This window comes from Arvicola amphibius, chromosome 12 (genome assembly GCF_903992535.2).
Source record: "Arvicola amphibius chromosome 12, mArvAmp1.2, whole genome shotgun sequence".
Taxonomy (NCBI): domain Eukaryota; kingdom Metazoa; phylum Chordata; class Mammalia; order Rodentia; family Cricetidae; genus Arvicola; species Arvicola amphibius.
The window spans coordinates 166,175,290-166,198,665 of NC_052058.2; the positions used below are offsets into that span (position 1 = coordinate 166,175,290).

General features: G+C 43.6%; 1 protein-coding gene across 1 annotated transcript in view; it reads right to left on the reverse strand.

Annotated features, from left to right (window-relative positions):
• Positions 1-379: 379 nt before the first annotated feature.
• The window catches only part of Rnf169 (ring finger protein 169), a 45,462-nt gene continuing 22,465 nt past the window's right edge, over positions 380-23,376 (reverse strand). The window contains 9 exon segments of the mRNA XM_038313930.1: positions 380-5,369; positions 5,371-5,552; positions 5,555-5,608; positions 5,611-5,859; positions 5,862-5,898; positions 5,900-6,511; positions 7,065-7,164; positions 14,071-14,189; positions 19,070-19,216. Coding sequence (XP_038169858.1) covers positions 5,337-5,369; positions 5,371-5,552; positions 5,555-5,608; positions 5,611-5,859; positions 5,862-5,898; positions 5,900-6,511; positions 7,065-7,164; positions 14,071-14,189; positions 19,070-19,216 — 1,533 coding nt within the window. The 3' untranslated portion in view covers positions 380-5,336.

Genomic DNA, 23,376 nt, shown 5'->3' on the forward strand with positions numbered 1-23,376 from the left:
TTAACTGTGTAGAGCATCTGCTACTATAGGGACCGAGTACTGTTTCAAATCTCCGCTGGCTTTTCAAATCTCCCTTGAAGGCCTTGGGCTGAAGGTCTTCGAAGATCCCACATGGGCTGGCAGAGTCTTCCCAGGTTCGTTTTCTGAGTTTAAGAGAAACAGGTTAACATTTGTTCTATGTTCAGTGAAAAAACTCATGTCAAAGGTATTTTTTTATGACTTTCTGAGCAATGGTTCCAAAAAGAGTATGTTTAACAATCATATTTCTAAGTACAGATGTAAGGGGCAAGGACGGTGGCATCCCACAAGTCACTATGCAAACTGTGTCTTCAGAAAAGTAGGGATGGTCGCAAGAGGTCAGGAAACTAAATACTGTCCATTAGAATTCATCAAAAGGTGTATTTATTCCTTGTGGAGACCGTACCCCAGTGCCTTTCCATCCCAGGTACCTCCCTGCCCCAGGACAGCACCCAAACACCTGCCTTGAGCTTAGTCCACAGTCAGACGCAGGTCTCTCGAGACTAACCAGAAGTAGACTGTTTGCTTTCATAAGTCTGCTTTACTGCATTTCCAACCTGGGCCTCGCCTGGAACAGGCACATACACATGAAGAATGCACTTTGGCTCTGTTTTAGTCACACAACCTCCCACTCAATTCCACACCATTTCACTGTGGTGGAAAAGCATCCCCTGACAGGGCATACCTTGTCCCAAGTCCTATGAGTCAAGGGGTTACAGACAGCAGTGGGCAGTCCACCAGGATGCAGGGACCCTTCTCCGATCCTAATGTAAACAGGTTGAGTAAGTCACAACCACCAGACCACAAGGAGCTATAGCAGGCTGCCTAAAACCAAACAGACAACCATTTTATATTTCTAGGTGGAAGGTTTGGCTCTTGGCTCTTAAGACAAACTATATCTGTACAGTTAAGAGTAAACAGTGTATCAGGTGCAGAGAGGGAGGGGGAGAGGGGAGAAGGGAGAAAAAGAACACCCACTTGTCTTGCATAGTATCTGTTTCTGCTCTTGCTGGAGCTTAGGGCTAATGGTCATGTCTGGTGCAAACTGGCATCTCAGCTTGGAGGGCAAGTGCCAGCTAGGGAGAACTGACGGCTGCTGCAGGAAATCTGACACCAGAAGAAGGCTACACCCTGCACAGCTCGACACTGAAGCCAACACTGTCTGTGCTCACACTTGGTGGTAGGGAAGGGAGAGGAGCGAACCTGATCTTAGCATGGCTTTGTCTAACTCCTTCTGGATCTGAGACGCCACAAAGGGGACACAAAGTACATTTGCCCCTCAGAAGAAAAACTGGCAGACACAGGGCAGTCTGGTCACGTGGGTTTGGTGCCTCTTCCACCATCCACTTTGACTAAGTTGAAACCTCTGTGTATTCCTACATGTCTTCTACAGAACAGTCTTCAGAATGTTACAGTGAAAGGTGCATTTCTGGGTCATCAAAGAAAATGTGTGCAGCAGCCTAGTCCTCGCACCCTCCTGGGTCATGAGACTTTAACCAGTTCCATCCTCTCTAAACGCTAAGTCTAAGGAACATCCTATGGTTGAGGGGCAAAGGGCTGGCTAAGAAAGGTGTAAGACCCTAAGGAATTTTATTCTGAAAGAAACAGCAAAAGGCTGTAATTAAAATAACTACAACAAAATTCCCACTTATTAGTTCACACTACGGGGTTTTCCCTATTAAGTTCTCTGTATATTATGGATATTCAGGGGATATAGGTACAACTTAACTAAAAGAAACAACAGCCATTCTAAAACCTCTGTCACTTGGGTGTCCCCTTCATCCACAAATTGTGTGACTTTCACTATTATTCTGCCCTAGAGAAACTACAGCAAAACCAGAACAGTGGGTCTTCATTTAAAGTCGGGCTGGGGCTGGTCCAGCTTTAATATCCCACGATGATGAGCTAGCCTCTACCCCTCTCCTGATGGCTCTCCACTTCAGTGACAAGCTAGGAAGAGAAACCCCATGTCACTGCCGATTCTGGTGAGAGGTCAGCTTGGGGATGGCATTAGGAGATCACTAAAATGAAGAATGGGCTTCTTTGGCCCTGCCAGTGATCCAGACCTGCCTCATTTCTTAGGACTTGATGTAAATGCAGCTTCTGAACAGGGTGACTGTTCTATAATCATTGCAGAAGATCCACTCTTCCCTGGGAAAGTTACTTAGGGAACGGGAAAAGGCAGAGTTAACCAGCTCATAAATACTGACGAGGTGTGGGAAATGTTGCTGGTGGCAGGCTAAGTGCTAGTTCTCACTGCTATAGAGGAAATGGCTGTCCAGAGATCATTAACACATTCTCTGGCCGAACACACGTGCACTAGACATGCCCCTCCCAACGGGGACTACCCTGTGGTCCAGCACAGGGTGGGGTCTAAGAGCTCAAAAGCGCCTACTGAATGAACAAAGTCTTCAGTCAGCAGCTGCCCCTGTTAGTCAGTGGCTAGTTTGTAACCAGGCAATAATTAAGGACATAGCTTTACTCTCTGAGGGGCATTTTACCTTAAAAAATAATAAAGGACATTTATGACCAGTATACTCTCCCTACAAAAGAAAGTTTTGGATTGTTTTGTTTCTTTTAACAAATAAGGTCAGTTAGGAAAGAATTCCTAGACAAGCCTCAGCCAGACTTAACTTTTTTAAAGAGGTAACTAAGGGACAGAGGTCAGTTGCTGGTTGAATAATCCCTGACTTGATACCAATCCATCTGGTCCAGATGACTTCTTCCAACAGGTACAGTCAGCTACTCATGAATGTCACTAAGGTGGAGAACGGCTACCAAACCCTTTTGAGGATGGCACATCTCTTAATGTCCCATCAGAAAGACTCACCCTCCTCTTACTCATAATTTCCTCTTTAATAAGAACAAAGGAAGCGGAACTGCATATACAGAGGAGCGCAGCAGAAACAAGGGCTGTGAATAGTTCACCAGCTCTCCCATGTCAACAACCGCAGCTGTGATGGACGTCAGTGACAAGTGTCCAGTGACTGCATGCGAGAGCACCTGCATGCAGCGCTTTAGTAGTTTTCCCACCTTCGAGGCTAAGCGGACTAAAAGGGAAGCCTTTCCTCCTCAATGTAACGCTTTGCCTTGACTTCAAGAACCACTGCTCAGCAGGAAGTGTGGGAAACATGTCCACAGCACACCGGGCTCAGGGTGCACAGGGACGGCCCCAGGCCAGCCCAGTGTTCGCAGGACCCGCTCAGCAGCAGCACCGCACCTGCAGCCACACTTGTCACCACTGCTGTGCACACTCTTAAAGTCAAGGCAGTCAGTAACTTGGGGCACAGGGATATTTAAAATATATATTTCTCATCTATTAAAAATATTTTTATCTTTTTCCCAAACCAAAATTAACTCCAACTGAAAGTGTTTGTTCTAATGGTCAATGGCATATAAAAGGGTGGCATGTGGAAAAATAAGTGTCTTTGCTACTACCCAGAAAGACTAGCCTTCCAATAATAATTACTAAGATCATAAAGAAATATATGAAATGGCAAACATTTCAAAGTTTTCTCTAATGGAATCTCCCTTTTATCTGCAGACCAGGGCCAGCCCTCCTACTTGGGGCATTAACATGCCTTCTAGCAGCCCCTAAGCCTGAAGTTACCTAGGATAAGAAGTAAAGAGGTGTGACTATAAAGTAATGAGACTATTGTATGTTTTAAAAACACACCCACACCCCAGGACACTCAGTTCCCCACCAGAGCAGCCTCTGAAGCCACCTATCTCGGTGATGGCCACACACATCCAGCATCCCGAGAACAGTCAGTTCTGAGCTGCAGAGAAGAGCTCCGTCTGCTCCAAGGGACAGCTTTCTTGGGACTCCATGTGCTCCTTCCCCTCCCTAGAAGCTTCAACCACCTTTGGGCTAATTCCTAATCTGAGGTTTTCTCTTCTATAATCCCAAAAACTGACATCTGCTCCGAGGAAACAGCACTACAGGTAACCCTCCCTCAGCCACTGAGGAGGGGCTATCCTCTAGCTATTTCTACACTTTGAATGCTTCAGAAAACTCTCCAATCAAAGGCAACTCACTGGAGGAACTATCATTACCTGCTGGGACCTTTCAAGGGAGACAGCATAGGGTGGGTATAGAAGCTCTGGAAGGTTTGTTAAATGCCAGTCACATGACTATGGTAACAGCTCACACAGACAAGGGAACGCCCAGCCTACCTGAGAGTCCCTAAAATCCTATCAGAATCCCTATTCTCACTGAGCCCAGAAGGGCAGAAGCACCAAGCACCACCAGGGATGCAAAAGACACATGGTGTCAGCTGCTAAGAAAAATAAACCCCAAAGGTCCATGGGACTGAATTTACCAGCTGCATCCAGCTAGATAACTTGTTTCCACAGTATGGGAGTCTCAGCATTGACCTTTGCCTGACTCTGGGGCAAGTTTTTCATGATTTTTTAGACCAAAATTTCAGGATGGCCATCGCCAAGTGGAAAGCAGTAAGGAAACCTCATAGCTATCTCGGCCAGGACTCCTGGGGAAGCAGAGCCTGTAAACGGGGTAGGTGAGACCTCTGCAGTTTACATCTCAGCAATGTTGACTGCTCCGAGGGGGGCTTCGCACTGTTACACTCAGTGCCCAGCCAGTCTCCCTAGGTCGCCCTGGCATGCATACCCTCAGGCACCCTGTGATTGTGACACAGGTCAGCCTGGGCGACACCACTCAGCAGCTGAGAACCTCAACACCTGCACTGCAGCTTCAACAAGCTGACACCAAGAAGACCAAGTGTCAATCATAGCATCAGTCAAATGTCATAGTTTAAACAGGGAATGCAAATTAACTTCTGGAGAAGCAAAGGTTCTAGCTCAACTGATTTTAGGTATGTAGAGTCACACAGGGAAGACAAACGAACATGGTCACCCTGTTCATCTCGGATTTTTCCAAGCACTGCACTGTGTGGATCTTATCTGCAAGGCTGACTTAAACACTACTCTGTGGTAAGAAGCTGGGGGTCTCACAAGTGTGAGAAGGTATTCTCTCCCTGCCATCTCTAACTCTGGCCATCACGTTCATGAATGAGGCCAATCTCAATCTCATTCCAAGTGGGTGCTGCCAGATTTGGGCCCAGAAGCCTTCAAGAGTTGGCTCACTCAGGGTGAGAGGCATGGCCCAGGGCCTAGAGAAACCAAAGATACAGACCCTTGGCTTTGATACCAAGGTCCTGAAGCCCCTCAGAACCGTATTAGACAGTGTTTTGCCATCGAAAGAAACTCAAAGTGGAGACCATTCAGCTAGTTCTTTTGGATAAATGGCTGAGGCCAAGGCCTCTGAGAAGCCGCAACATTACATTGTTCAGTAAGTGCTACTTGGCCCCAGCCAGGCTGCTGGACCGTAAGGAGATACTGGTCCGCGTTTCCTGTCCGCCGGCTCACAGTCCGCCTCTCACTGTCAAACATGCGCTGTGACTGCAAAGCCATCGGGCCCGTATCCTCCTGCTGCCATTTCCGCCCCACCTCGAGCAGCCCTGGGTCTTTGGGAGCCAGGCCCATGTCACTGCTGGGCGGTCGCAGTTTCTTACACCATTTTGTTCCAAGTGCTTAGTCTTACAACGCCTTTTCCGGCCCCTACGCAGGAAGGAATTGACTCCTCTCCTAGGTTGTCGACCAGAATGCCATTAGCCAGATCAAAATGACCAACTGTCTTCAGCTGTTTCTTTGTTTTGAGGACCCCACCCAAAACATGATTTTTGGGTAGCACTGAATTAACTGAAGTCTTCATGACTGTGCTCATGCAAGTTTTGTCTAACGTGGCATCTAGGGTGGACCTTAACTCCTCAGACTGCTCCCCTTCCAAAGAAGGCCCACTGGCTACAACTCTGTACTCTGGGAATGACAGGTTTCCACTGAAACCTCATGGCTCCTTTTTTCTAACATAGTCCTGTTCTGCTTTTGTCTGGTTAACAGAAGGGAAATACTCAAGGGTAGTGGATGTGGGCCCAGCACACTCTGAGAGCACCTGGGCCCTGGACAGTCTTGTACTTAGAGCCAGAGGCGGCCTCTCCTTGCTAGAATGAATAGCTTCAGAGCCTGGTAACTCCTCCCCTCCTTCAGGGGCCAGGGAGGTGAGAGTGGCTTTGGAAAGGGTCTTCTTGATCTGCCGTTCCTGGAAGATCTGTTCCCACTTCTTGAGGATCCGTGGACTGGCCTCGTAGGAAGTCTGCTTCTGCAGGCTTCTGTTCAGGTTACGAGGCGTTGACTTGATGATGAGAGGACTCAGCACACGGCCGTCAGGGAGTCTCTTGGGAGGGGTGCATGGTGAGCAGACGATGGGCTTGAAGTGGTTTAGTTCTTCAGAGATGCTGTCATTGCTTTCAGGGCTGATAGAGCGCTCTGGCTTATGCAAGGAAGTCAAGGATGAAAGGGAGCTGAAAGGCAGGCGCTTTTCTATGGTTAAGTCAGGAGCTGAGAGGCAGCGGTTGTTTTGAGTGGACAAGAGAACACCAATAATGGGGGTGGAACCTGGGGTTATAGTTGTGACCTGAAAGAAATAGAAAAGATCATGTGTGTGTGTGTGTGTGTGTGTGTGTGTGTGCGTGCGTGTATGTGTGCACATGCATGTGCAGGTGTCCACAGAGGCCAGAAGCGGGTGTTGGATCCCCTAGAGCTAGAATCATGGGAAGCAACTGACTGATGTGAATCTTGTTCTCTGAAGAACAAGCGCTCTTCATTGCTGAGCCATCCCTTCAGCTCTCTCATGTATGCATTTGTTTCTACATAAATCCTTTAGATGTGGGAGGATAGGGAAGGAAGGGAGAAGAAGGGTAATGTGTACCTAAAAAAAAATAGGGAAATCCTAGCTTAAAACACATACACACACATGAAGGAGTTAGAAACATTAAAATCTGAAGATGGGTCTCACTGAGACCTATTTAAAAGGTGTCTGTCTATAATGGTGTAATAGCCCCCAACTCTGTCTACTAATTTGAACCTTCTTCATCTCTGTTGATAGGATCCTAATCCTGTGCAACTAATGTACTTTGCCTGGTGCAGGGGAGCTGTGTGTTGTGGGGAAGCCTGAGGCTGCGGCGTACCTTGGCCCTGCTGGGTGGAGCTGTCCTGCGCCTGCTGGTCACTCGGTCCTGAGCCGTGTCGCTGCAGCTCCGACTCCTCTGCACCTGGGTGTTCAGCGTCCTGTAAAAAGAATGTTTAGTTACGATTAGCCTCTACATGAGTTTAGGAAACGATGACAGTCTCTTACCATTCTAAGCCACTCACCAAGAAAGACAATTCCCTTAGGTAGCTATAATAGAAAACAGGTCAACTTATTAACCAAATGCCAATAAGAAAGACAGGACACTTAGTTCAGGCTTGTTTTCAGACCCTGCCTCAGTGAAGCAGAGAAGACGGCTGTTTGCCAGGCTTAGAGGGTGGGGGTACTTTACCTCCCTCAGAAGAAGTGTACAGTATGCAGTCCCCTAACAAATAAAACCTGTTCTTCCTATCAGACCCGCACCTCTCTGCAAGCAACCTAAGGCAACCATGAAACAAACAAAAAAAAGGAAGCATTTAGGAAGATGCACCACAATGTTCTGTGTTTTTATTTAGGAGTCAAAATTAAGTGTAGTCTCTTGCTAACTCATTACATTTGAGTTTCCAAAGACCTAAGTCCCAATGACTTAAGAGTTTTCCAGAACACATGATTTTATCTTTTGTATTATAACTTTATAATTTTTGTTATACTTACTTTTTGTGGGGGTGGTTTGCCTGCATGTATACCTGTAACACACGGTGCCCACGGAGGCCAGAAGAGGGCAATGAATCCTCTAGGACTGGAGTTACATATGGTTGTGAGCTGCTATGTGCCTGCTAGGAATCTAACCCGGGTGTTCAGGAAGAACAGCCAGTGATCTTAACCACTGAGACCTCTCTTGAGCCCTGAACTGACTCACAGCCATACTCCCCATATCTGTATTGAGTGCTGCAGTCCGCCATGTTCTAAGATGATAAATGAAGCAACAGATAAGATGTTACACAGCTCATTTCCAAGTCGTTTGTTGTTTTTCACCCTCTCGGGAGTTCTAAAGGTTGCTACATTTGGGTCTCTCGTTCATTCTGAACTACTTTGCATGTGGTGAACGGATGAGGTTCACCCATCCATAAACTTCCTTATGGAATGCCAGAGGAACCTACCATGGAACTGCATGCAGACAGTAAGCAGTCACCTACACCACACTACCATGAGCATTTTTCTCAATTCTGGAGACACACATTTCACCAAGCATTTATCACATACTCAGTACATACAAGACACTGATGGGCATTGCCCAGGCACTGAGAATACAGAAACAGAGACCAGTGGGACAGACAAGTAACTCAGTATTATACAATTTAAGGGCATAATAAAACAGTCATGGCTTAAGAAGCAGAAATGACATTAGAAAGAGGGTTATTAATAACTGAGATGGAATGAAAAAACTGGGAAAATCTGTAGCATGTTCACCTTGCTGGATGATGAAGTATTTGCAATAAACCAAGACATCCGCCTATGTAGACGGCTTCGAACAGAAACCATTTCCTCGACCGACCCTATTTAGCTCTTTAATGGGATGTACCCTATGAACTCTTTTGTAGAAAAGATTCTAACATCAGAACTAGCTCAGACAAAACTTAGAAAGGAAAAGAGAAGGGAGGGAGGGAGGAGAACAATCCTAGTATTCTTGCACCTTGCAGCTCCAGAGAAGGCCTGTCTACCACTCAGAATGACTTCTATTCTAGCACCTCTGTGGTTCCTCCCAGTCTATGTCTTATGGCCTCCTGGTATCAATAGGAGAAAATGATGGCTGTGTAACACATATCTGCACTTTAACAAGAAGATTCAGCACTTAAATGAGATGAGAATCTCCCACAACTTTGGAGCAAGCAAAAAACTTTGACATCACCTTAAGAAGACAGCTCCTTAGAAGCAAGCTGGATTGATACTTTAGTTAGAAACCTACTTAAGTTCATTTGCATTCCTAGAAGCCACACAAACTATCAGGCATGTAAGCCACCTGTGGTGGTCTGAATAGGACTAGTTCCCATAGACGCATGTGTTTGAATGCTTGGCCCATAGGGAGTTGCACTATTATGAGGTGTGGCCATGTTAGAGGAAGTGTGTCACTATGGGGAAGGGCTTTGGGGTCTCATATACTCAAGTTATGCTTGTGTAGCACACAGTCTCCTGTTCCCTGCAGATCAATATGTAGAATTCTCAGCTCCTTCTCGAGCATCATGTCTGCCTACATACTGTCATGCTTCCTGCCAGGACAATAATGGACCAAACCAGCTCTAATTCAATGTTTTTCTTTATAAAAGTTGCCATAGTTGCCGGGCAGTGGTGGCGCACGCCTTTAATCCCAGCACTTGGGAGGCAGAGGCAGGCGGATCTCTGAGTTCGAGGCCAGCCTGGTCTACAAGAGCTAGTCTTCACAGGAATGGAACACTAAGACACCTCCACAAAAGGATCTGTAAATCATGTGCCTGTTGACCAAGGATTTAGAACTCAAAGAGGCGGCTTTATTATTTCAAATGCATGACTTTTGGTGAAGCAAACAATGAGATGAAAAGATTTTCTGACTAATGCAAGGAAGACGACCTTTTCAAGTTTCAATACAGGAGCTCCCTGGAACACTGGATTCGATGCCACTGGAGTTGGTCAAGCTGAAGCTGTACCTGAACAATACAGGTTATGACTCCATCTTGTCAGGAGTAATGGTCAAGGTGACAGTTACTAGTTTCAAGTCCAAATTATAGATCCACAAGTGACAACTGCCTGCAGCTGGGAGAACCACATCTATCCCCCTCGACTCCATACTGGTGAAAGAAGAGACCCAGGAGCACACTCACCTCTGTGGTGGTGACGCACACAGAGAAGACACCTAAGCAAATTTCCGATGGTGAGAATATTCTCGATACTTTAGCTTTGTCATTTAATTTGGAAAGCGCACTTTGAGCAGCAGCTCTCTGCAAAGCACTGGATACCAACTGATGATGATGATAAGGTAAATCAGAGGCACATCTACTGCAAGAGAGGGTCACTGGAGGGCAGGTACTGCACGGCTGACCTCAGAGCCTGCCCAGCTGCGCAGCGCCATGTAAAGAGGCAGTGTTTTTTCCCAGTGAATATCTTGACAGCCTTGCTGGGGATTAACTAATCATAAATGTACAGATCATTTCTGGACTCTCTCTAAAGCCACTGTTCTGTATCTGTCCCCTATTCCAGTATCATACTGCTTGATTTCTACCATCAAACTTCTCTGGGCAGTTTTTGTTATTTGGGATCTTCTGAAATCCCACATGTGAATTTTATATCAGTGTCCACTCTGCAAGAGAGTCCACTGAACTCTAGCATGCATCATACTGAACCTTTAAAAACTATTCGGGGTACTGACAATTCATGAACAAGACGTCATTCCCTTTATTTAGGTTCTTTTACCAATCAAACTTTGGGGTTTTCAGTATTAAATTTTTATGCTTCTCTGGTTAACTTTATTTCTTTCTAATTATTCTAATAATGATAAAATGGGATTGTTTGTTTCACTGCACTTTTAAATTGTTCACTGCTAATATATAGAAATGAAATTGAATTTGGTATAGATGATGGCAGAAGAGAAAACTAACTCCTGCAAATGCCCTCTGACCTCCACAGGAGCATGCGTGTGCATACACGCACAACCCCACCCCCACACACATACACATACAAGCATACACATACATAGATGTAAAAGATAAATAAATAAAACTAAGTCTTAATGAAGACTAGAGATGACATTAATAAGCGTAAGAACATATAGTAATAATTATTTTTTAAGTTATGTCATGTTGGTAAGTCATGCTGACCAATCTGAACTCTGCCCCAAACCTAACCCCTCTAACAGCCCAAACAAGGGCAATGCAGCCCAACATGGAGCTCTTACCCAGAGAAAAGGTACCTGTCAACCAGACAGTTTCCACGAGAACTTCTAGAATCACAGTTTCAGTCTGAGTTTAGTGGGGAAATAGGAATGAGAAATAATGGGAAATAATGATTTTAAAAATAATTAAACTTCAATGTTTTATTTTTATCTTTGTTATATGTCCTACTTAGCTTTCAAAATAATTTTTCCAGTTAATAATATATTTAAAAGTGATCTCTGATTAACTTCTAGTTATCTGAAAGGATCACAGCCTCATCAGATGACCACAAAGCTTTCTTTTCTTTGAATTTCTTTTATGAAATTAGTTGATCTGTTCACAATATCCACAGCTGGAATCTACCAGTGACCTTGCCCCTCAGCTCTCCTTTCACAACTGCCTGTGCACTTCCGTGCATAACATAGATAAGGACAAATGACAGCTTCATTTGATTAAAATTAGCTATAAAAAGTCTAAAATTGTTACGTAGGAACTCTCCTTAGGAAAAAACATTTAGAGAAAGCCTGTTCAGTTGTTACTCAACAGAAAAAACACATTTGAAATATCACCACTCTATAAGCAATGCTAGTGTCTTTATGTGGTAAAACATAAACAGCACAAAATTTACCATTTTAACTATTTTAAGGGTAGTTAGACTGTTGTGTAACTACTATCAAGGCTATTGTTTTCATAGTCTGTAACTACAGCTGCTTACACACTGCCATGCTTCCCACCACAAGGATAATGGACCAAACTTCTCAAACTAAGCAAGCTTCAAATTAAATGTCTTCTGGTATAAGAGTTGCTGTGGTCACGGTGTCTCTTCACAGCAATAGAACACTGACTACGACAATGCTTCTCCAGTGTCTTCTTCAACGCTCCTGTTTGTTAAAAATCTTCCATGGTGAAGTGGGTGCCTCTCTCATCTTCTGAGGACACCTGCTGCAGATCCATTTTTCCACTGACCTTGTGAGGCCTTGAAGGTGTGTTTGCATACACCTCGTATGCTGGTTTAAGTGACCAACCCACAGCTCTGGAAGAATTTAGTGTTAGCTATCTCATGAATGCCCGTTAGTCTCTCACACATCTGCTTAGGTTCTGCAAGAGCCTTTGATTTGGACATGACAGCTATGGGAGATACACTCCAATGATGCTTTGTGGGAAGGTTATGCACATATAATATCCAATTAACTGCCTCAAAACCAAACTAACAACTGAACCTGGCCTAACGTGAGTATTTGTAAGATGAGCCCTGAGACCCAGGTTATACAATGCTGACCTTAATGTGAGCTAACAAAGTCTAATGTCAGTGTTTTCCTATTGACTGGTCCCATCACAGCAAGGATAGGCCATGAGACAGGAAAGAAGATATGGAAGAGATGTTCTCTAAGCACACTCCTCTGTGCTTGTGCAAACCTCTCCAAGAGAGAATACTTAAGACCTTTGTGCAAAGGCATATTAGTCTGCAGGCCCTCTTTCAGAAGGATCATTACACCAGGGCAAGGGTAGAGTCTGCATTCAGCAGGAACTCTAACAGGGACAATGCCCCTCGGGTATAGCAACATTATTTTTTAGGTTATTTCACATGATAATACTAATTTTAATTTCTGGATTTATTAGAAAAAATGATTTTTATTTTCTTCCTGTTTTATAATCATTATGATATAACTATGATTGGGCATACATACCCAGGAAGTAGTGACAATTCTGATTTGTAGTGTTAGGACATCTGTACTTTTTGCTCACACGCAGTGTGAGTCTATCTTTGTCACTGTGTGTGACACAGGCTTACCCACTTTCTGGGTTCTGATTCTATCAACTAAGCAAACTGTCTAAGACAAATGGCCATTCCACAAATACCACACAGCAAATACACATCCAGGGAGGGTCCTGCAGGAGTTACTGTTACTCCAAGGACAACACCTACAGGAAAAGGAGATCCGGTGACTTTGACTCTTAGAAATCTTCAACAAAGGACACCAAACTGCTCCAGAAGAACATACGTAAGGTTTCAGGGACAGACTTTGCATCAGAGACCTTTCAGGGCAGAACCTCTAACACAGCTACTAAACTTGGCAGTTTGATGTAGTTACACACAGAGTAACTACAGTAACTTCTCCAGGAGAGTAGAGTCCATGTGTATCGCAACAGAGGCAGCTACTATATAGTGTTGGCAAGAAAGAAAAATGAGCCCTAGCGTGCCGGCTTTAAGTAAAAAAGACAACAAAATGCGGTCAAGATTGTGCTTCATATCCTATATTAAAATAGAGCACAACATGGAGCAGTCACTTCCAAAACGTCTACTGAACAAATGACAACTCCCTACCTGCCCACCTGCCTGCCCTTTTGTATTCCTCCAGGGTCAAGCAACTATCCAACCCTGCTTTCTTTTCCTCTCCAGGACCTGCAAAGCCTAAAGGACCCAGAAATTCCTTGGCCAGGATTTTTAAAAACTTCCTGAAACTAGATCTAGGCAAGGAAAGGAAACAACCCAGGTCTCACTCCTTCTAAGAGTTTTACAGTCCAGAGGGAGAGTCTACAGATACTGTCAAACCGAAGGAGACTGGTCATTTCCATAGGAGAAAGGTTCACACTTTGCAGCTATGAAATTAACATAATCCTACCTAGAGGATGCCAGAAATGAGTAAATACGACTTTTCTATAAAAATTCAAGAGCTAAGAAGACTGAGCTTGATTTCAAAGACTACTTGCAATCCTAATGCTAGGAAGGTGGGGACAGGCAGGTCCTGGGCTCCTGAGGCTCACCTAGCCCACTTGCCAAGTTTTGGGCCAATCAGGTGCCCTGTCTCAAAGAACAAGGTAGATGGCTCCTGAGGAACACCACTGGAGGTTAACCACACACACACACACACACACACCCCTCTCTCTGTAATCTACTTGGTTTGTTTGTTTTTTGCTTTTTCAAGACAGGGTTTTTCTGCATAACAGTCCCGGTTGTCCTGGAACTCATTCTGTAGACCAGGCTGGCCTCGAAATCACAGAGATCTGCTGCCTCTGTCTCCAGACAGTGGGATTAAAGGCGTGCACCACCACCACCATCCAGCTATAATCTATTAATAATTAATTCTCATCTCTGTTTACTCCCCCTACTTGTCTGAAGACCCTGTCACCCCAACATGAAAGAACTCTGAATTCAGTTCTTACCCTGTCAGGAAAGCTAAGGAGTAGGCGTTGTTCTTGGAGACAAAGGCCGAACGATGTGTCTGTATCATTTGGCCCCGAGAAGGTTCTTCATTCTCTGAATCCGAGAGACGTGCAGGACACTGGCAAGGAGACAAGGGAGATAAGACTGGGGTTCCCATCGGACCTATCACAGCTATGGTTTCAAAGTTCAATCTCTCACTTTTCTGAGTTCCAATTTGACTAGAAGTACTTTCTGAAAATACTAATTGCAAATGTGGCTTTAGCTGAAAATATCCCAAATCAAATTAACCCATTATCAAATTACATTTGATATTTTCTTCCAACTCTGGGAGAGAGGTGACAGACTCGACACAGGTAAACAATGGCACTCTTTATGTACTTTGGTCTCTTTTCATAACCAGTTTGGTACCAAGAGACTATTCGGACCACATCCCTATCAGTGTCATCCTAGGGTCAGTAGTTCATCTCTATGTCCGCTTTCGCTGTCTCTAAATCTGTGGTTCTTAACCTGTGGGTTGTTACCCCCTTAACAAACCTTTGTCTCCCAAGTATTTACATTATGATTCATAACAGTGGCAAAATTATAGTTATACAGTACCAACGAGAATAATCCTAAGGTTGGGGCCACCACAACATAAGGAACTGTATTAAAGGGTCACAGAATTAGGAAAGTTGAGAACCACTTCACTACTGTAAAGATTCTGCTAAACTGATAAAATATTAAATAAGATAACAGGCAAGCCCTCAAAAAATAGACTTTACTTTTAGAAACTTAAATAGTATTAAGAAAAAAGCTTAGTTTTATACTATTCACCAAATTCCTTTTAACTGATGAAAACTAAATTGCATTATTAAAACTAAATGACAAATATCTACATTAACAAAAGCTACCCATGTCTCCACGCTTCAATGCTCACAACCTAGAAACATTAGCTAAGAAATGTCTACCTCTCATCTTTCATGTTGGATATAGACAAGCCTAACACAGTGCAGAGCACGGGGAGATGAAAAGTCTGCAGTGACACTAGAAACACGCCATCCCTCCTAGGCTGGTGGGGGCAGGGGAAGCAGGTGTGGCTTTCATACAGCACAGGAAGAAGTTCATCTAAACCACACCGTCCAGGGTGGTGACAACTGAGCAACACACACGCTAAAACAGCTTCAAAGCTCACTTCCTTCACCTGGTCTCCTTTCAGTAATTTACCACAGTGGCGTTTAAGACAGCAAGATATCTACAGGAGATTAAAATTCTCAAATTGTACTAGGGGACAACTGAAAAAAGATATGAATTCTTTATTTACAGGGAAAGGCACAATTTATAATGAACTAAAAAGGAGCTATAATGCGGTTTGCATGCAAATCAACATTTCTGAATGAAAAGAACATATAGTGCATACACATGGGTGTGTGTGTGTACGCATGCACACGTACAGATGCGTGTGCACATTGCACTTAGAAAATAGGTCAGCTTAGGATAATTACCAAAATGCCTATAGGGATTACTCTAGGTTGTAGAATAATTAATCTTTCACTTCTGATTTGTAATCCTTAATATAACTGTTAGCTATACTGTTCTGTTTCCAAACAATTCACACCATTATTAGATTAATGGTACTATAAGAAAACAATTTAAATATTTTATTTCTATTTCAGAAAACAATAGATAATAATCTCTCCTTTTGTTTTTGTTCATTTTTTACTTTTTTATTTTTATTTATTTATTTATTTTTGGTTTTTCGAGACAGGGTTTCTCTGTAGCTTTGGAGCCTGTCCTGGAACTAGCTCTTGTAGACCAGGCTGGCCTAGAACTCACAGAGATCCGCCTGCCTCTGCCTCCAGAGTGCTGGGATTAAAGGCGTGCTCCACCACTGCCCGAATCTCTCCTTTCTTAGAAAGAGTATGTTCTTCTCTGTGAGTTTAATAATTTCATGAGCATGCATTAAAAACTTGTGATGGGCAAGGAATTGTGGGAGGTTTTTAACCAGAAACACGTCAACAAACAATCAAAATCTATAATGGGAGCATGGAATCTTGTAGCAGTCACTAAGTATTGAGGGTGGAATGAGGAAAGGAGGATGAATGAAGTGAGAAATCTCTACCAGTCTAAAGGTGACAGCTCTTCAACTGGACCAGAGAAACAGAGCAACCTTTCCAGCAGCAAGCTGTTGAGAATGCACCAGAAAAAGGGAAGCAGAATGTATCTACTGGCAGCAAATGGTTCTGCTCCCAAGAGTCTTGGAACATACTCAAGGATGGGAAGACAAGCTAGAATCATGCTTAAGGAAGGACCTGAATGCTGGCTGAAGAGTTCTCAAAGAAATGCAGGATCGTTGAGGTTTGGTGGTACGAAAGTGTAATGACTTGTCTCATCAGGACACACCCTTAATACAAAGAATTCACTGGCTGGCTTTCCATTGAGACTATTCAGATTCTCTTGGGCCCAATTTTAATATAATAAGATTGTTTGTTCAAGACCAAGCATTTGCTTTGTCCTAGTACAGGGGACTGAACCCAGGGCTTTGCACATGCTAGTCAAATGTTCTTCTACTCCACTGTTAGCCTTTGTTGGAATTTTTATTTTAGACAGTTTCACTGAGTTGCCCAAGCTAGCCTTGAACTCACTCTGAGGTCCAATCAGACCACGAAGTTGCAATCTTTCGAATTCAGTCTCTCAAGTAATTGAGAGCACAAGCCTGCATTAGTCTAGAAACTATTAAAGCCATTTAAAAGTCCTCAAAAATGTACAAGGAAATAGGAGGGTAGAAAAGGGCAGGATTATAAAAATCCAATAACAAGTTGGATGTTACTCACTGTGCTTTGTATTGACAATGTTGTGAACCTGGCTACTGCCAATAAGGGAATCTGAAGATCTGCATTTTCTGATTCCTTTAGAGAAGTGAACTGTGCTAGTTTAACTGATTTCTATTTCAAAAATAGTAGTGCTAAAAGCAAAATAATTATGATGCCCAGCTGTGACATAAAATCTGTATTGGAGACCTGTTCCTGGAGGAAATCTAGGTATGGGGGCTTTGGGACTGTTTGTCTGAGGACACTACAACTGGAAAGTGTGGTCAAACGAGCACGCATCCTATTGCCTCCTAAGCTGATGCACATGTATCCTTACAAGCAGCGGGTCTTTCAAAGCTCCTGGGGTTCATTCCATTGAGAGCATACAGCATTTTATGCTTGTTAAATGGAATCTTTTCCAGGATTGAAAATTTGTAAAATTCAAGGGCCTTTGTTTTATTCTTATTGTTCTGAGGAAAAGTCTTGCTACATATATAATATACCCTAGGCAGGCCTAGAACTCACACTACAGAGCTCAGGACAGTTTAACTGCAAATTAAACTGCTTCACCCTCCCAAGTGCTGCTGTTACAGATGTGTGTCATCATGGTCTGTTTCCAAAGTGATTACTTTTAATAATAATCAATGATGACTAAGACTACAACCAGAATTATATGTCATCTGCAGATGACAATCAGCAAACACACTGACCCAAGACAGCTTTAAAAACGTCTGTTTCTGAAACTAAGGAAAAATACCGTATACAAACTAAGTCAGAAGGTAGACAGGAAAAAACTTGGCCAGAGTGCAGGGAGCTGCAATGCTGGCTGTGGAGAGCTGTTTTCAGTCTCTCTCTCTCTCTCTCTCTCTCTCTCTCTCTCTACCCCACATCCCTGCACCCCTCTCCCCCGCACACCTCACATGCATGCCTGGTTCCTATGGAAGCCAGAGAAGGGCATCAGATCCCCAGGAACTGGAGTTATAGGATACTGTGAGCCACCATGTGGGTGCTGGGAACCGAGCCCAGTTCCTCTACATGATCAGCAATCTCTCCAGTACTCCCTCATTCTCCTTATCTCTTATGTTGCTTATCTTCACATATATTAAGGTTTCATTAATTTCAACCCATTAAAAAAAGTAACCTGAAATTTTAACAAAGCTATATAAAAATACTTAAAATATATAACTCAAATATATTCAGCAATCATTAGATGTTCAAACCACTGTAACTAGAATTGACATTAAACTCCTATTTTTCTATGTGAATATAATTACATTTTCAAAACGTACTTTCTTGGTACAGTCAGATAGGTTGGTGGGATTTGAATTCAATCCCGAGGACCCACGTGATGGAGAGAGAAGACTAACTCTCACAGCTTATCTTTTGACTGCTACATGTGTGTCAAGGTATGCACTGCTTATACACAGACAAGTAATAAAAAACAGTAATGGAAATGTTCAAGCAAGAGTTGGCTCAATCATGTGCCTAACTGGGTAAGCTTAGACTACTCATCTAATATTGGAGAACATATTTTTTTGTTTTTGTTTTTCAAGACAGGGTTTTCTCTGTGTAACCACCCTGGCTATCTTGGATCAAGATTTGTAGACCAGGATGGCCTCAAAATCACAGAGACCTTTCTGTCTCTGCCTCCGGAGTGTACTTATACCTAAGCATAGTTCTGCTCAAGGGATTACAGAGGATAAAGGAAAGTAAAATAAAGCTTAAAAGAAATCGGAGGGCTAGAGAAATGACTCAGAGGTTGACAGCACTGGCTGCTCTTTGAGAGGTCTTGAGTTCAATTCCCAGCAACCACATGAAGGCTCACAACCATCAAAAACATCAATAAGATCTGGTGCCTTCTTCTGGCCTGCAGGCATACATACTGGCAGAATACTGTATATATAGCCTTTAGACCTACATGCTGGCAGAATACTGTATACATAATAAATAAACCTTAAAAATCTAACTGAAGATAATAAGATGTATAAAGTTTAATGTAAAAACCAGCACATATGTCAGTATTATGGTATACAAACAAATCTTATCACATGTAGCACAGTGACCCAGGCTGTCACTGCCCATTCAAAACTGCTTCCTCCATCTCCATCTGGACAGGAAGCGCTTCCCTACTCCTAGGCGGCACAGAGCTCTCAGACCCACGTCCCTGGCTGGGTGGCAGACTGGGCGGACGTCCACCCAGGTGCCCACTGACCTGTCCCAGACTCGCTTTCAGCACCACTGGCTCATCGCCTGTCTTCTGTGCTTCCGTTTTCCTCTTCCCCATTTCTGAATCCTCCTGCAGTACCCTGTGGATCTTATCTTCACAAGTTTTTTCTTCCTGTAACTTCTCTTCTCTCAGCTGAAAAATACAAATCACACAGAGACGTGGAGTTTTGAAAATCCCAGACTTGAAAACCTCTTTACAGACGAGACAAGTGGCAGCCTTCAGGGTTACTCTCATTAAACACAGCCACCCCAATTTTTACATAAATCTGCTTTTACTTGGCTCTAGCTAAACATAGTTCACGGAGTAAGACTGAATTACTCTGCATTCTTATTTTCCCAATACATTTTATATATAAGTAAATATAATGAAAATGAATAACTGTGTCTACATACAGTTTAAGATGAGGTTATGATTTTTAAATGATTTATTATCATTATTTACATCCCTACTGCAGTTTCTCCTTCCTCCCCTCCTCCTAGCCCCCACCCCTGTTCCCCTTCAGAAAAGAACAGGTCCCCCATGGATATCAACCAATCGTGGCATATCAAGTTGCAGTAGACCAGGCACCTCCCCTCATATTAAGGCTGGGCAAGGTGACTCAGTATGAGGAACGGGGTTCCAGAAGCTGGCAAAAGAATGAGACAGCCTCTGTTCCCACTGTTGGGGCTCCCACAGAAGACGGAAGTTCACGCTGTAACACACATGCAGAGGGCCTAGGTCAGTCCCTTGAAGGCTCCCTGGTTGTTGGTTCAGTATCTTACCCCATGAGTTACATGTAACTGTGCTGGGTGGGCCAGGAGAAGCACCGAAGCAGCCGCAAGAGCCTGTGAGTGGCTGGTTGGGTCTTATTAGCAACAACAGTTACTTCTCAGTTCCAACATCCTGCATTTTACGTTCATATCCTAGTCACAGGATAGGTCAAAGAAGACACAAGACCTACGAGAAATCTAAGGCACAGATATATGCATCTCATTCGGGAAAGGCAGTGTTGCATTATGCAACTAGAAGAGAACTTAAATAAAAACCTGGGCAATCTTAGGTCAACGGTTCATCTCTTATTTAGCTCAGAATAGGGACCTCTGTGCCTTTCTCTGAGAAAACTATGGCTGGAAGTATTCCAAATAGTCAGCAGAGGATCTTGCTGTGCTCTTACAGTGTATCAAGCAGTCCTTTCTACTTCTATTTCATTTTTTTACTGCTCAATGTTTTAATAAACTTAAATGAGATGATACATCCCCAGCACTGATATTTATAGTTTTTATTTCTTGTAAAAAAAAAAAAAAAAGATAAAGAAAAAGAAAAAAAGGATAGTTTAGGGGAGGTTATGGCTTATTTTTAATTAGTTAGTGAATTATTTATTTTGTGTGCACATTTGCACGCGAGCACACCATGATGTACACGTGGTTGAGGACAATATGGAGGAGCTGGTTCTCTCCTCCTACCAGGTGGGTCCCAGGGTCACACAACGGGTCGGGCTTGGCAGCACGTGTTTTCACTCACTGGGTCATCTCACTGGCCCTTGTTTTACAACAGAAGGGCTCACTTTGTAGCCCAGGCTAGCTTTGAGCTCGGTGTTCCTCCTTTGGCTTCCCAAGAGCTGGCATTACAGGCTTGCACCATCACACCGAGTTAAAACATACTTTTGATAGGCTGTTGTGTCTAGGTTTAAATAATAATAATAATAGTCCACAGTAACAAAAGCAAAACCATAAAGCCTGCTTAGTCTTATTTTTCAGATTTCTATGGATCTCCTCTAAGGCTGACTAGTCTCTAAGACGCTGAACCTGCTTCAGGTGGTTATATATAAGCAGAAAATACCACAGACAATGTTATGCAAGGAGATTCAAATGAAACGGACTCCCAGCTCCGCCCAATCCAAATGAGACCATATCGGAAGAAGAGCGAATCCATAAACAGGAAACAAAACTGATGTCAGTGCTCACGGCCCACGGGGAGGAATTCATGTCTTCTACAACCGAGCACAGCCCACACAGATGGGCATTTACTTTTCAGGGATACAGAGGCAAATCGGCCCCAAAGTGATCAGGTTTAGCCTTTTAGTAACTGTTATTTGCCATCTGTGTGCCAGGACCTGAGCAGACCTCAGCCTCTGTGTCCGTGACATCTGCAGTTTCCCACGTCTCACTCACACCTGTAGACTCCATGAAAGGATCGAACAGTTGTAGGTAGCATATAGAGGCCGGGATGGGGTGTCTAATGGCCATGTTGAAGCAACAGACTGTCTCCTCAGGATCTGCCCTGTTCATAACTTCACTGGTATACGTGGCTCTAACTTTGGTGTTGAGTAAGTGAACACAAGAGGATCCCCGAGTGTAAGGAAGCATCCTAGTAAACTAGTTGTACTTAAGAAGTGGGCTGTGGGAAATCCAGCCTGTAGCTGTGCCCTGGACCAATTCCTTACACAAAAGTAACCACAATCTTGGTTTCTAATACTTTAACAAAAATCACTTTTTCCTTTTTTTAAAACTCTCTCATATATTACACCCCAATCAGTTTCCCCTCCCGCTACTCCTCTCAGAGGCAACCCCATCCCCCCGTTCCCCAGATCCACTCCTCCTCCATTTCACTTCAGAAAAGAGCACCTCCCAGGCAATCAACCAAACATGGCATAACAAATTATAGTAAGACCAGACATATTAAGGCTGGACGAGGTGACCAAATTGGTGGAAAGGGGCCCCAAGAGCAGGTAGAAGTCAGAGACACCCCGTTCCCAGAGTCCCACAAGAACACCATGCTATACAACCATAATATATATACAGCAGACCTAGCTCAGACCCATACAGAGGTCATGACTGTCACTTCGGTCTCTGTGAGCTTAGTTGATTCTGTGGGCCAAGTTCTCGTGGTATCCTCAACCCCTCTGGCTCCTATAATCCTTTCTCCTCCTCTCCTGTGGGATTCCCCTGGCTCCACCTAATGTCTGACTGTGGGTCTCTGCTGACAGTTGAGCTAGGTACTGATCTATGAGGATAGCAGAGCATCATTAGGAATCATTTCATTGGTTTTCTTAATTTTGTTTTGTTTTTGCCAGCCCTGCTTGGTTCTATCAAAAATCATTTTATACTACTTGCTTTTTGGTGGGCTAGGGGCAACATCTTACTTTAAAGCCCAAGATGGCCTTGAACTCTCCAGCCTACTGCCTCAGTTTCTCAAATGCTGAAAGTATAGGCATTCGCTACTATAGTTGGTCTAGTTTTGAATTTTACATACATGGAGTTTTATGCTTTTTGACTATAATCATTCATGATCACTCTGTGAAACTTATCTCTGTGTGTTCCTTCTCATTTTTTTGTATTCTATTGTTTGGTTTTAAAATAATTTAACCATTCTGTTATTTATAGATATAGCTAGAGACATTCTATTCTGTGGCTATTTAGAAATAAGCTGATATCCTTGACTACTTACCTAGGCATATGCATACCACAGAATGGTATCTAGAGAAACTGTGAGTCATAAGACACAGGCGTGCTGCCAGCTTTTCGAGCTGGTTATCAAACTGCACTCCCACCTGCAGCCCCTCCACGTAGGAGGACAACAGTCGCTCCAGATCCCCACCACTCGGTGTTCTATTTTTGCCATCCTGTGGGTTGGTACTGCATGAGGACTCTAATCTGCATTCTTCTGAGAAGAGCCCTGCAGAGCACCTTTCCTGAGCTCACTGCTTGCACATCCTCTTCTCAGCAAGGATATTCACATCTCTGCCCTGCTAGTAAAAGTTCCCTATATTCTCTTGATATGAGAATTGTCAGGACAAAATATGTACATACATATATCTACATATATGTTTGTGTGTTACAGCTTAAAGCATTCACCAAAAGTCCATGTGTTGAAATGTAACCCTCATATTTGCACACTAACAGTGTGATGACAGGACTCTGAGAGATTAGGACTCTATCAGTCATGAGGGCGGGGTTTCCTGATCGTATCAGTGACTCCTTAAGAGAAGAGAGATTTTTAATTATAAAAAAGGGTCAGTGAACTGGGCATGGTGGCATACATCTTCAATCTCAGCACTCAGAGCCAGAGACAGACCGTTCTCTATAAGTTAGAGGCCAGCCATGGCTATACAGAGAGAACCTGTTTCAAAAAAAAAAGTGAGACTTTTAAATGTATGTTTTAAAAGGGCTGTAAAGGTGGCTCAGCTGAGCTTTACCCCTCTCCTGAGGGGAGTGGTCCCAGTGGCCAGGACAAACCACCTTACTTACCTCCCAGACCCACATCCCGAGCCTTGGGTTGGCCCACCCTAACATCTACTATATCTATGACCTGTT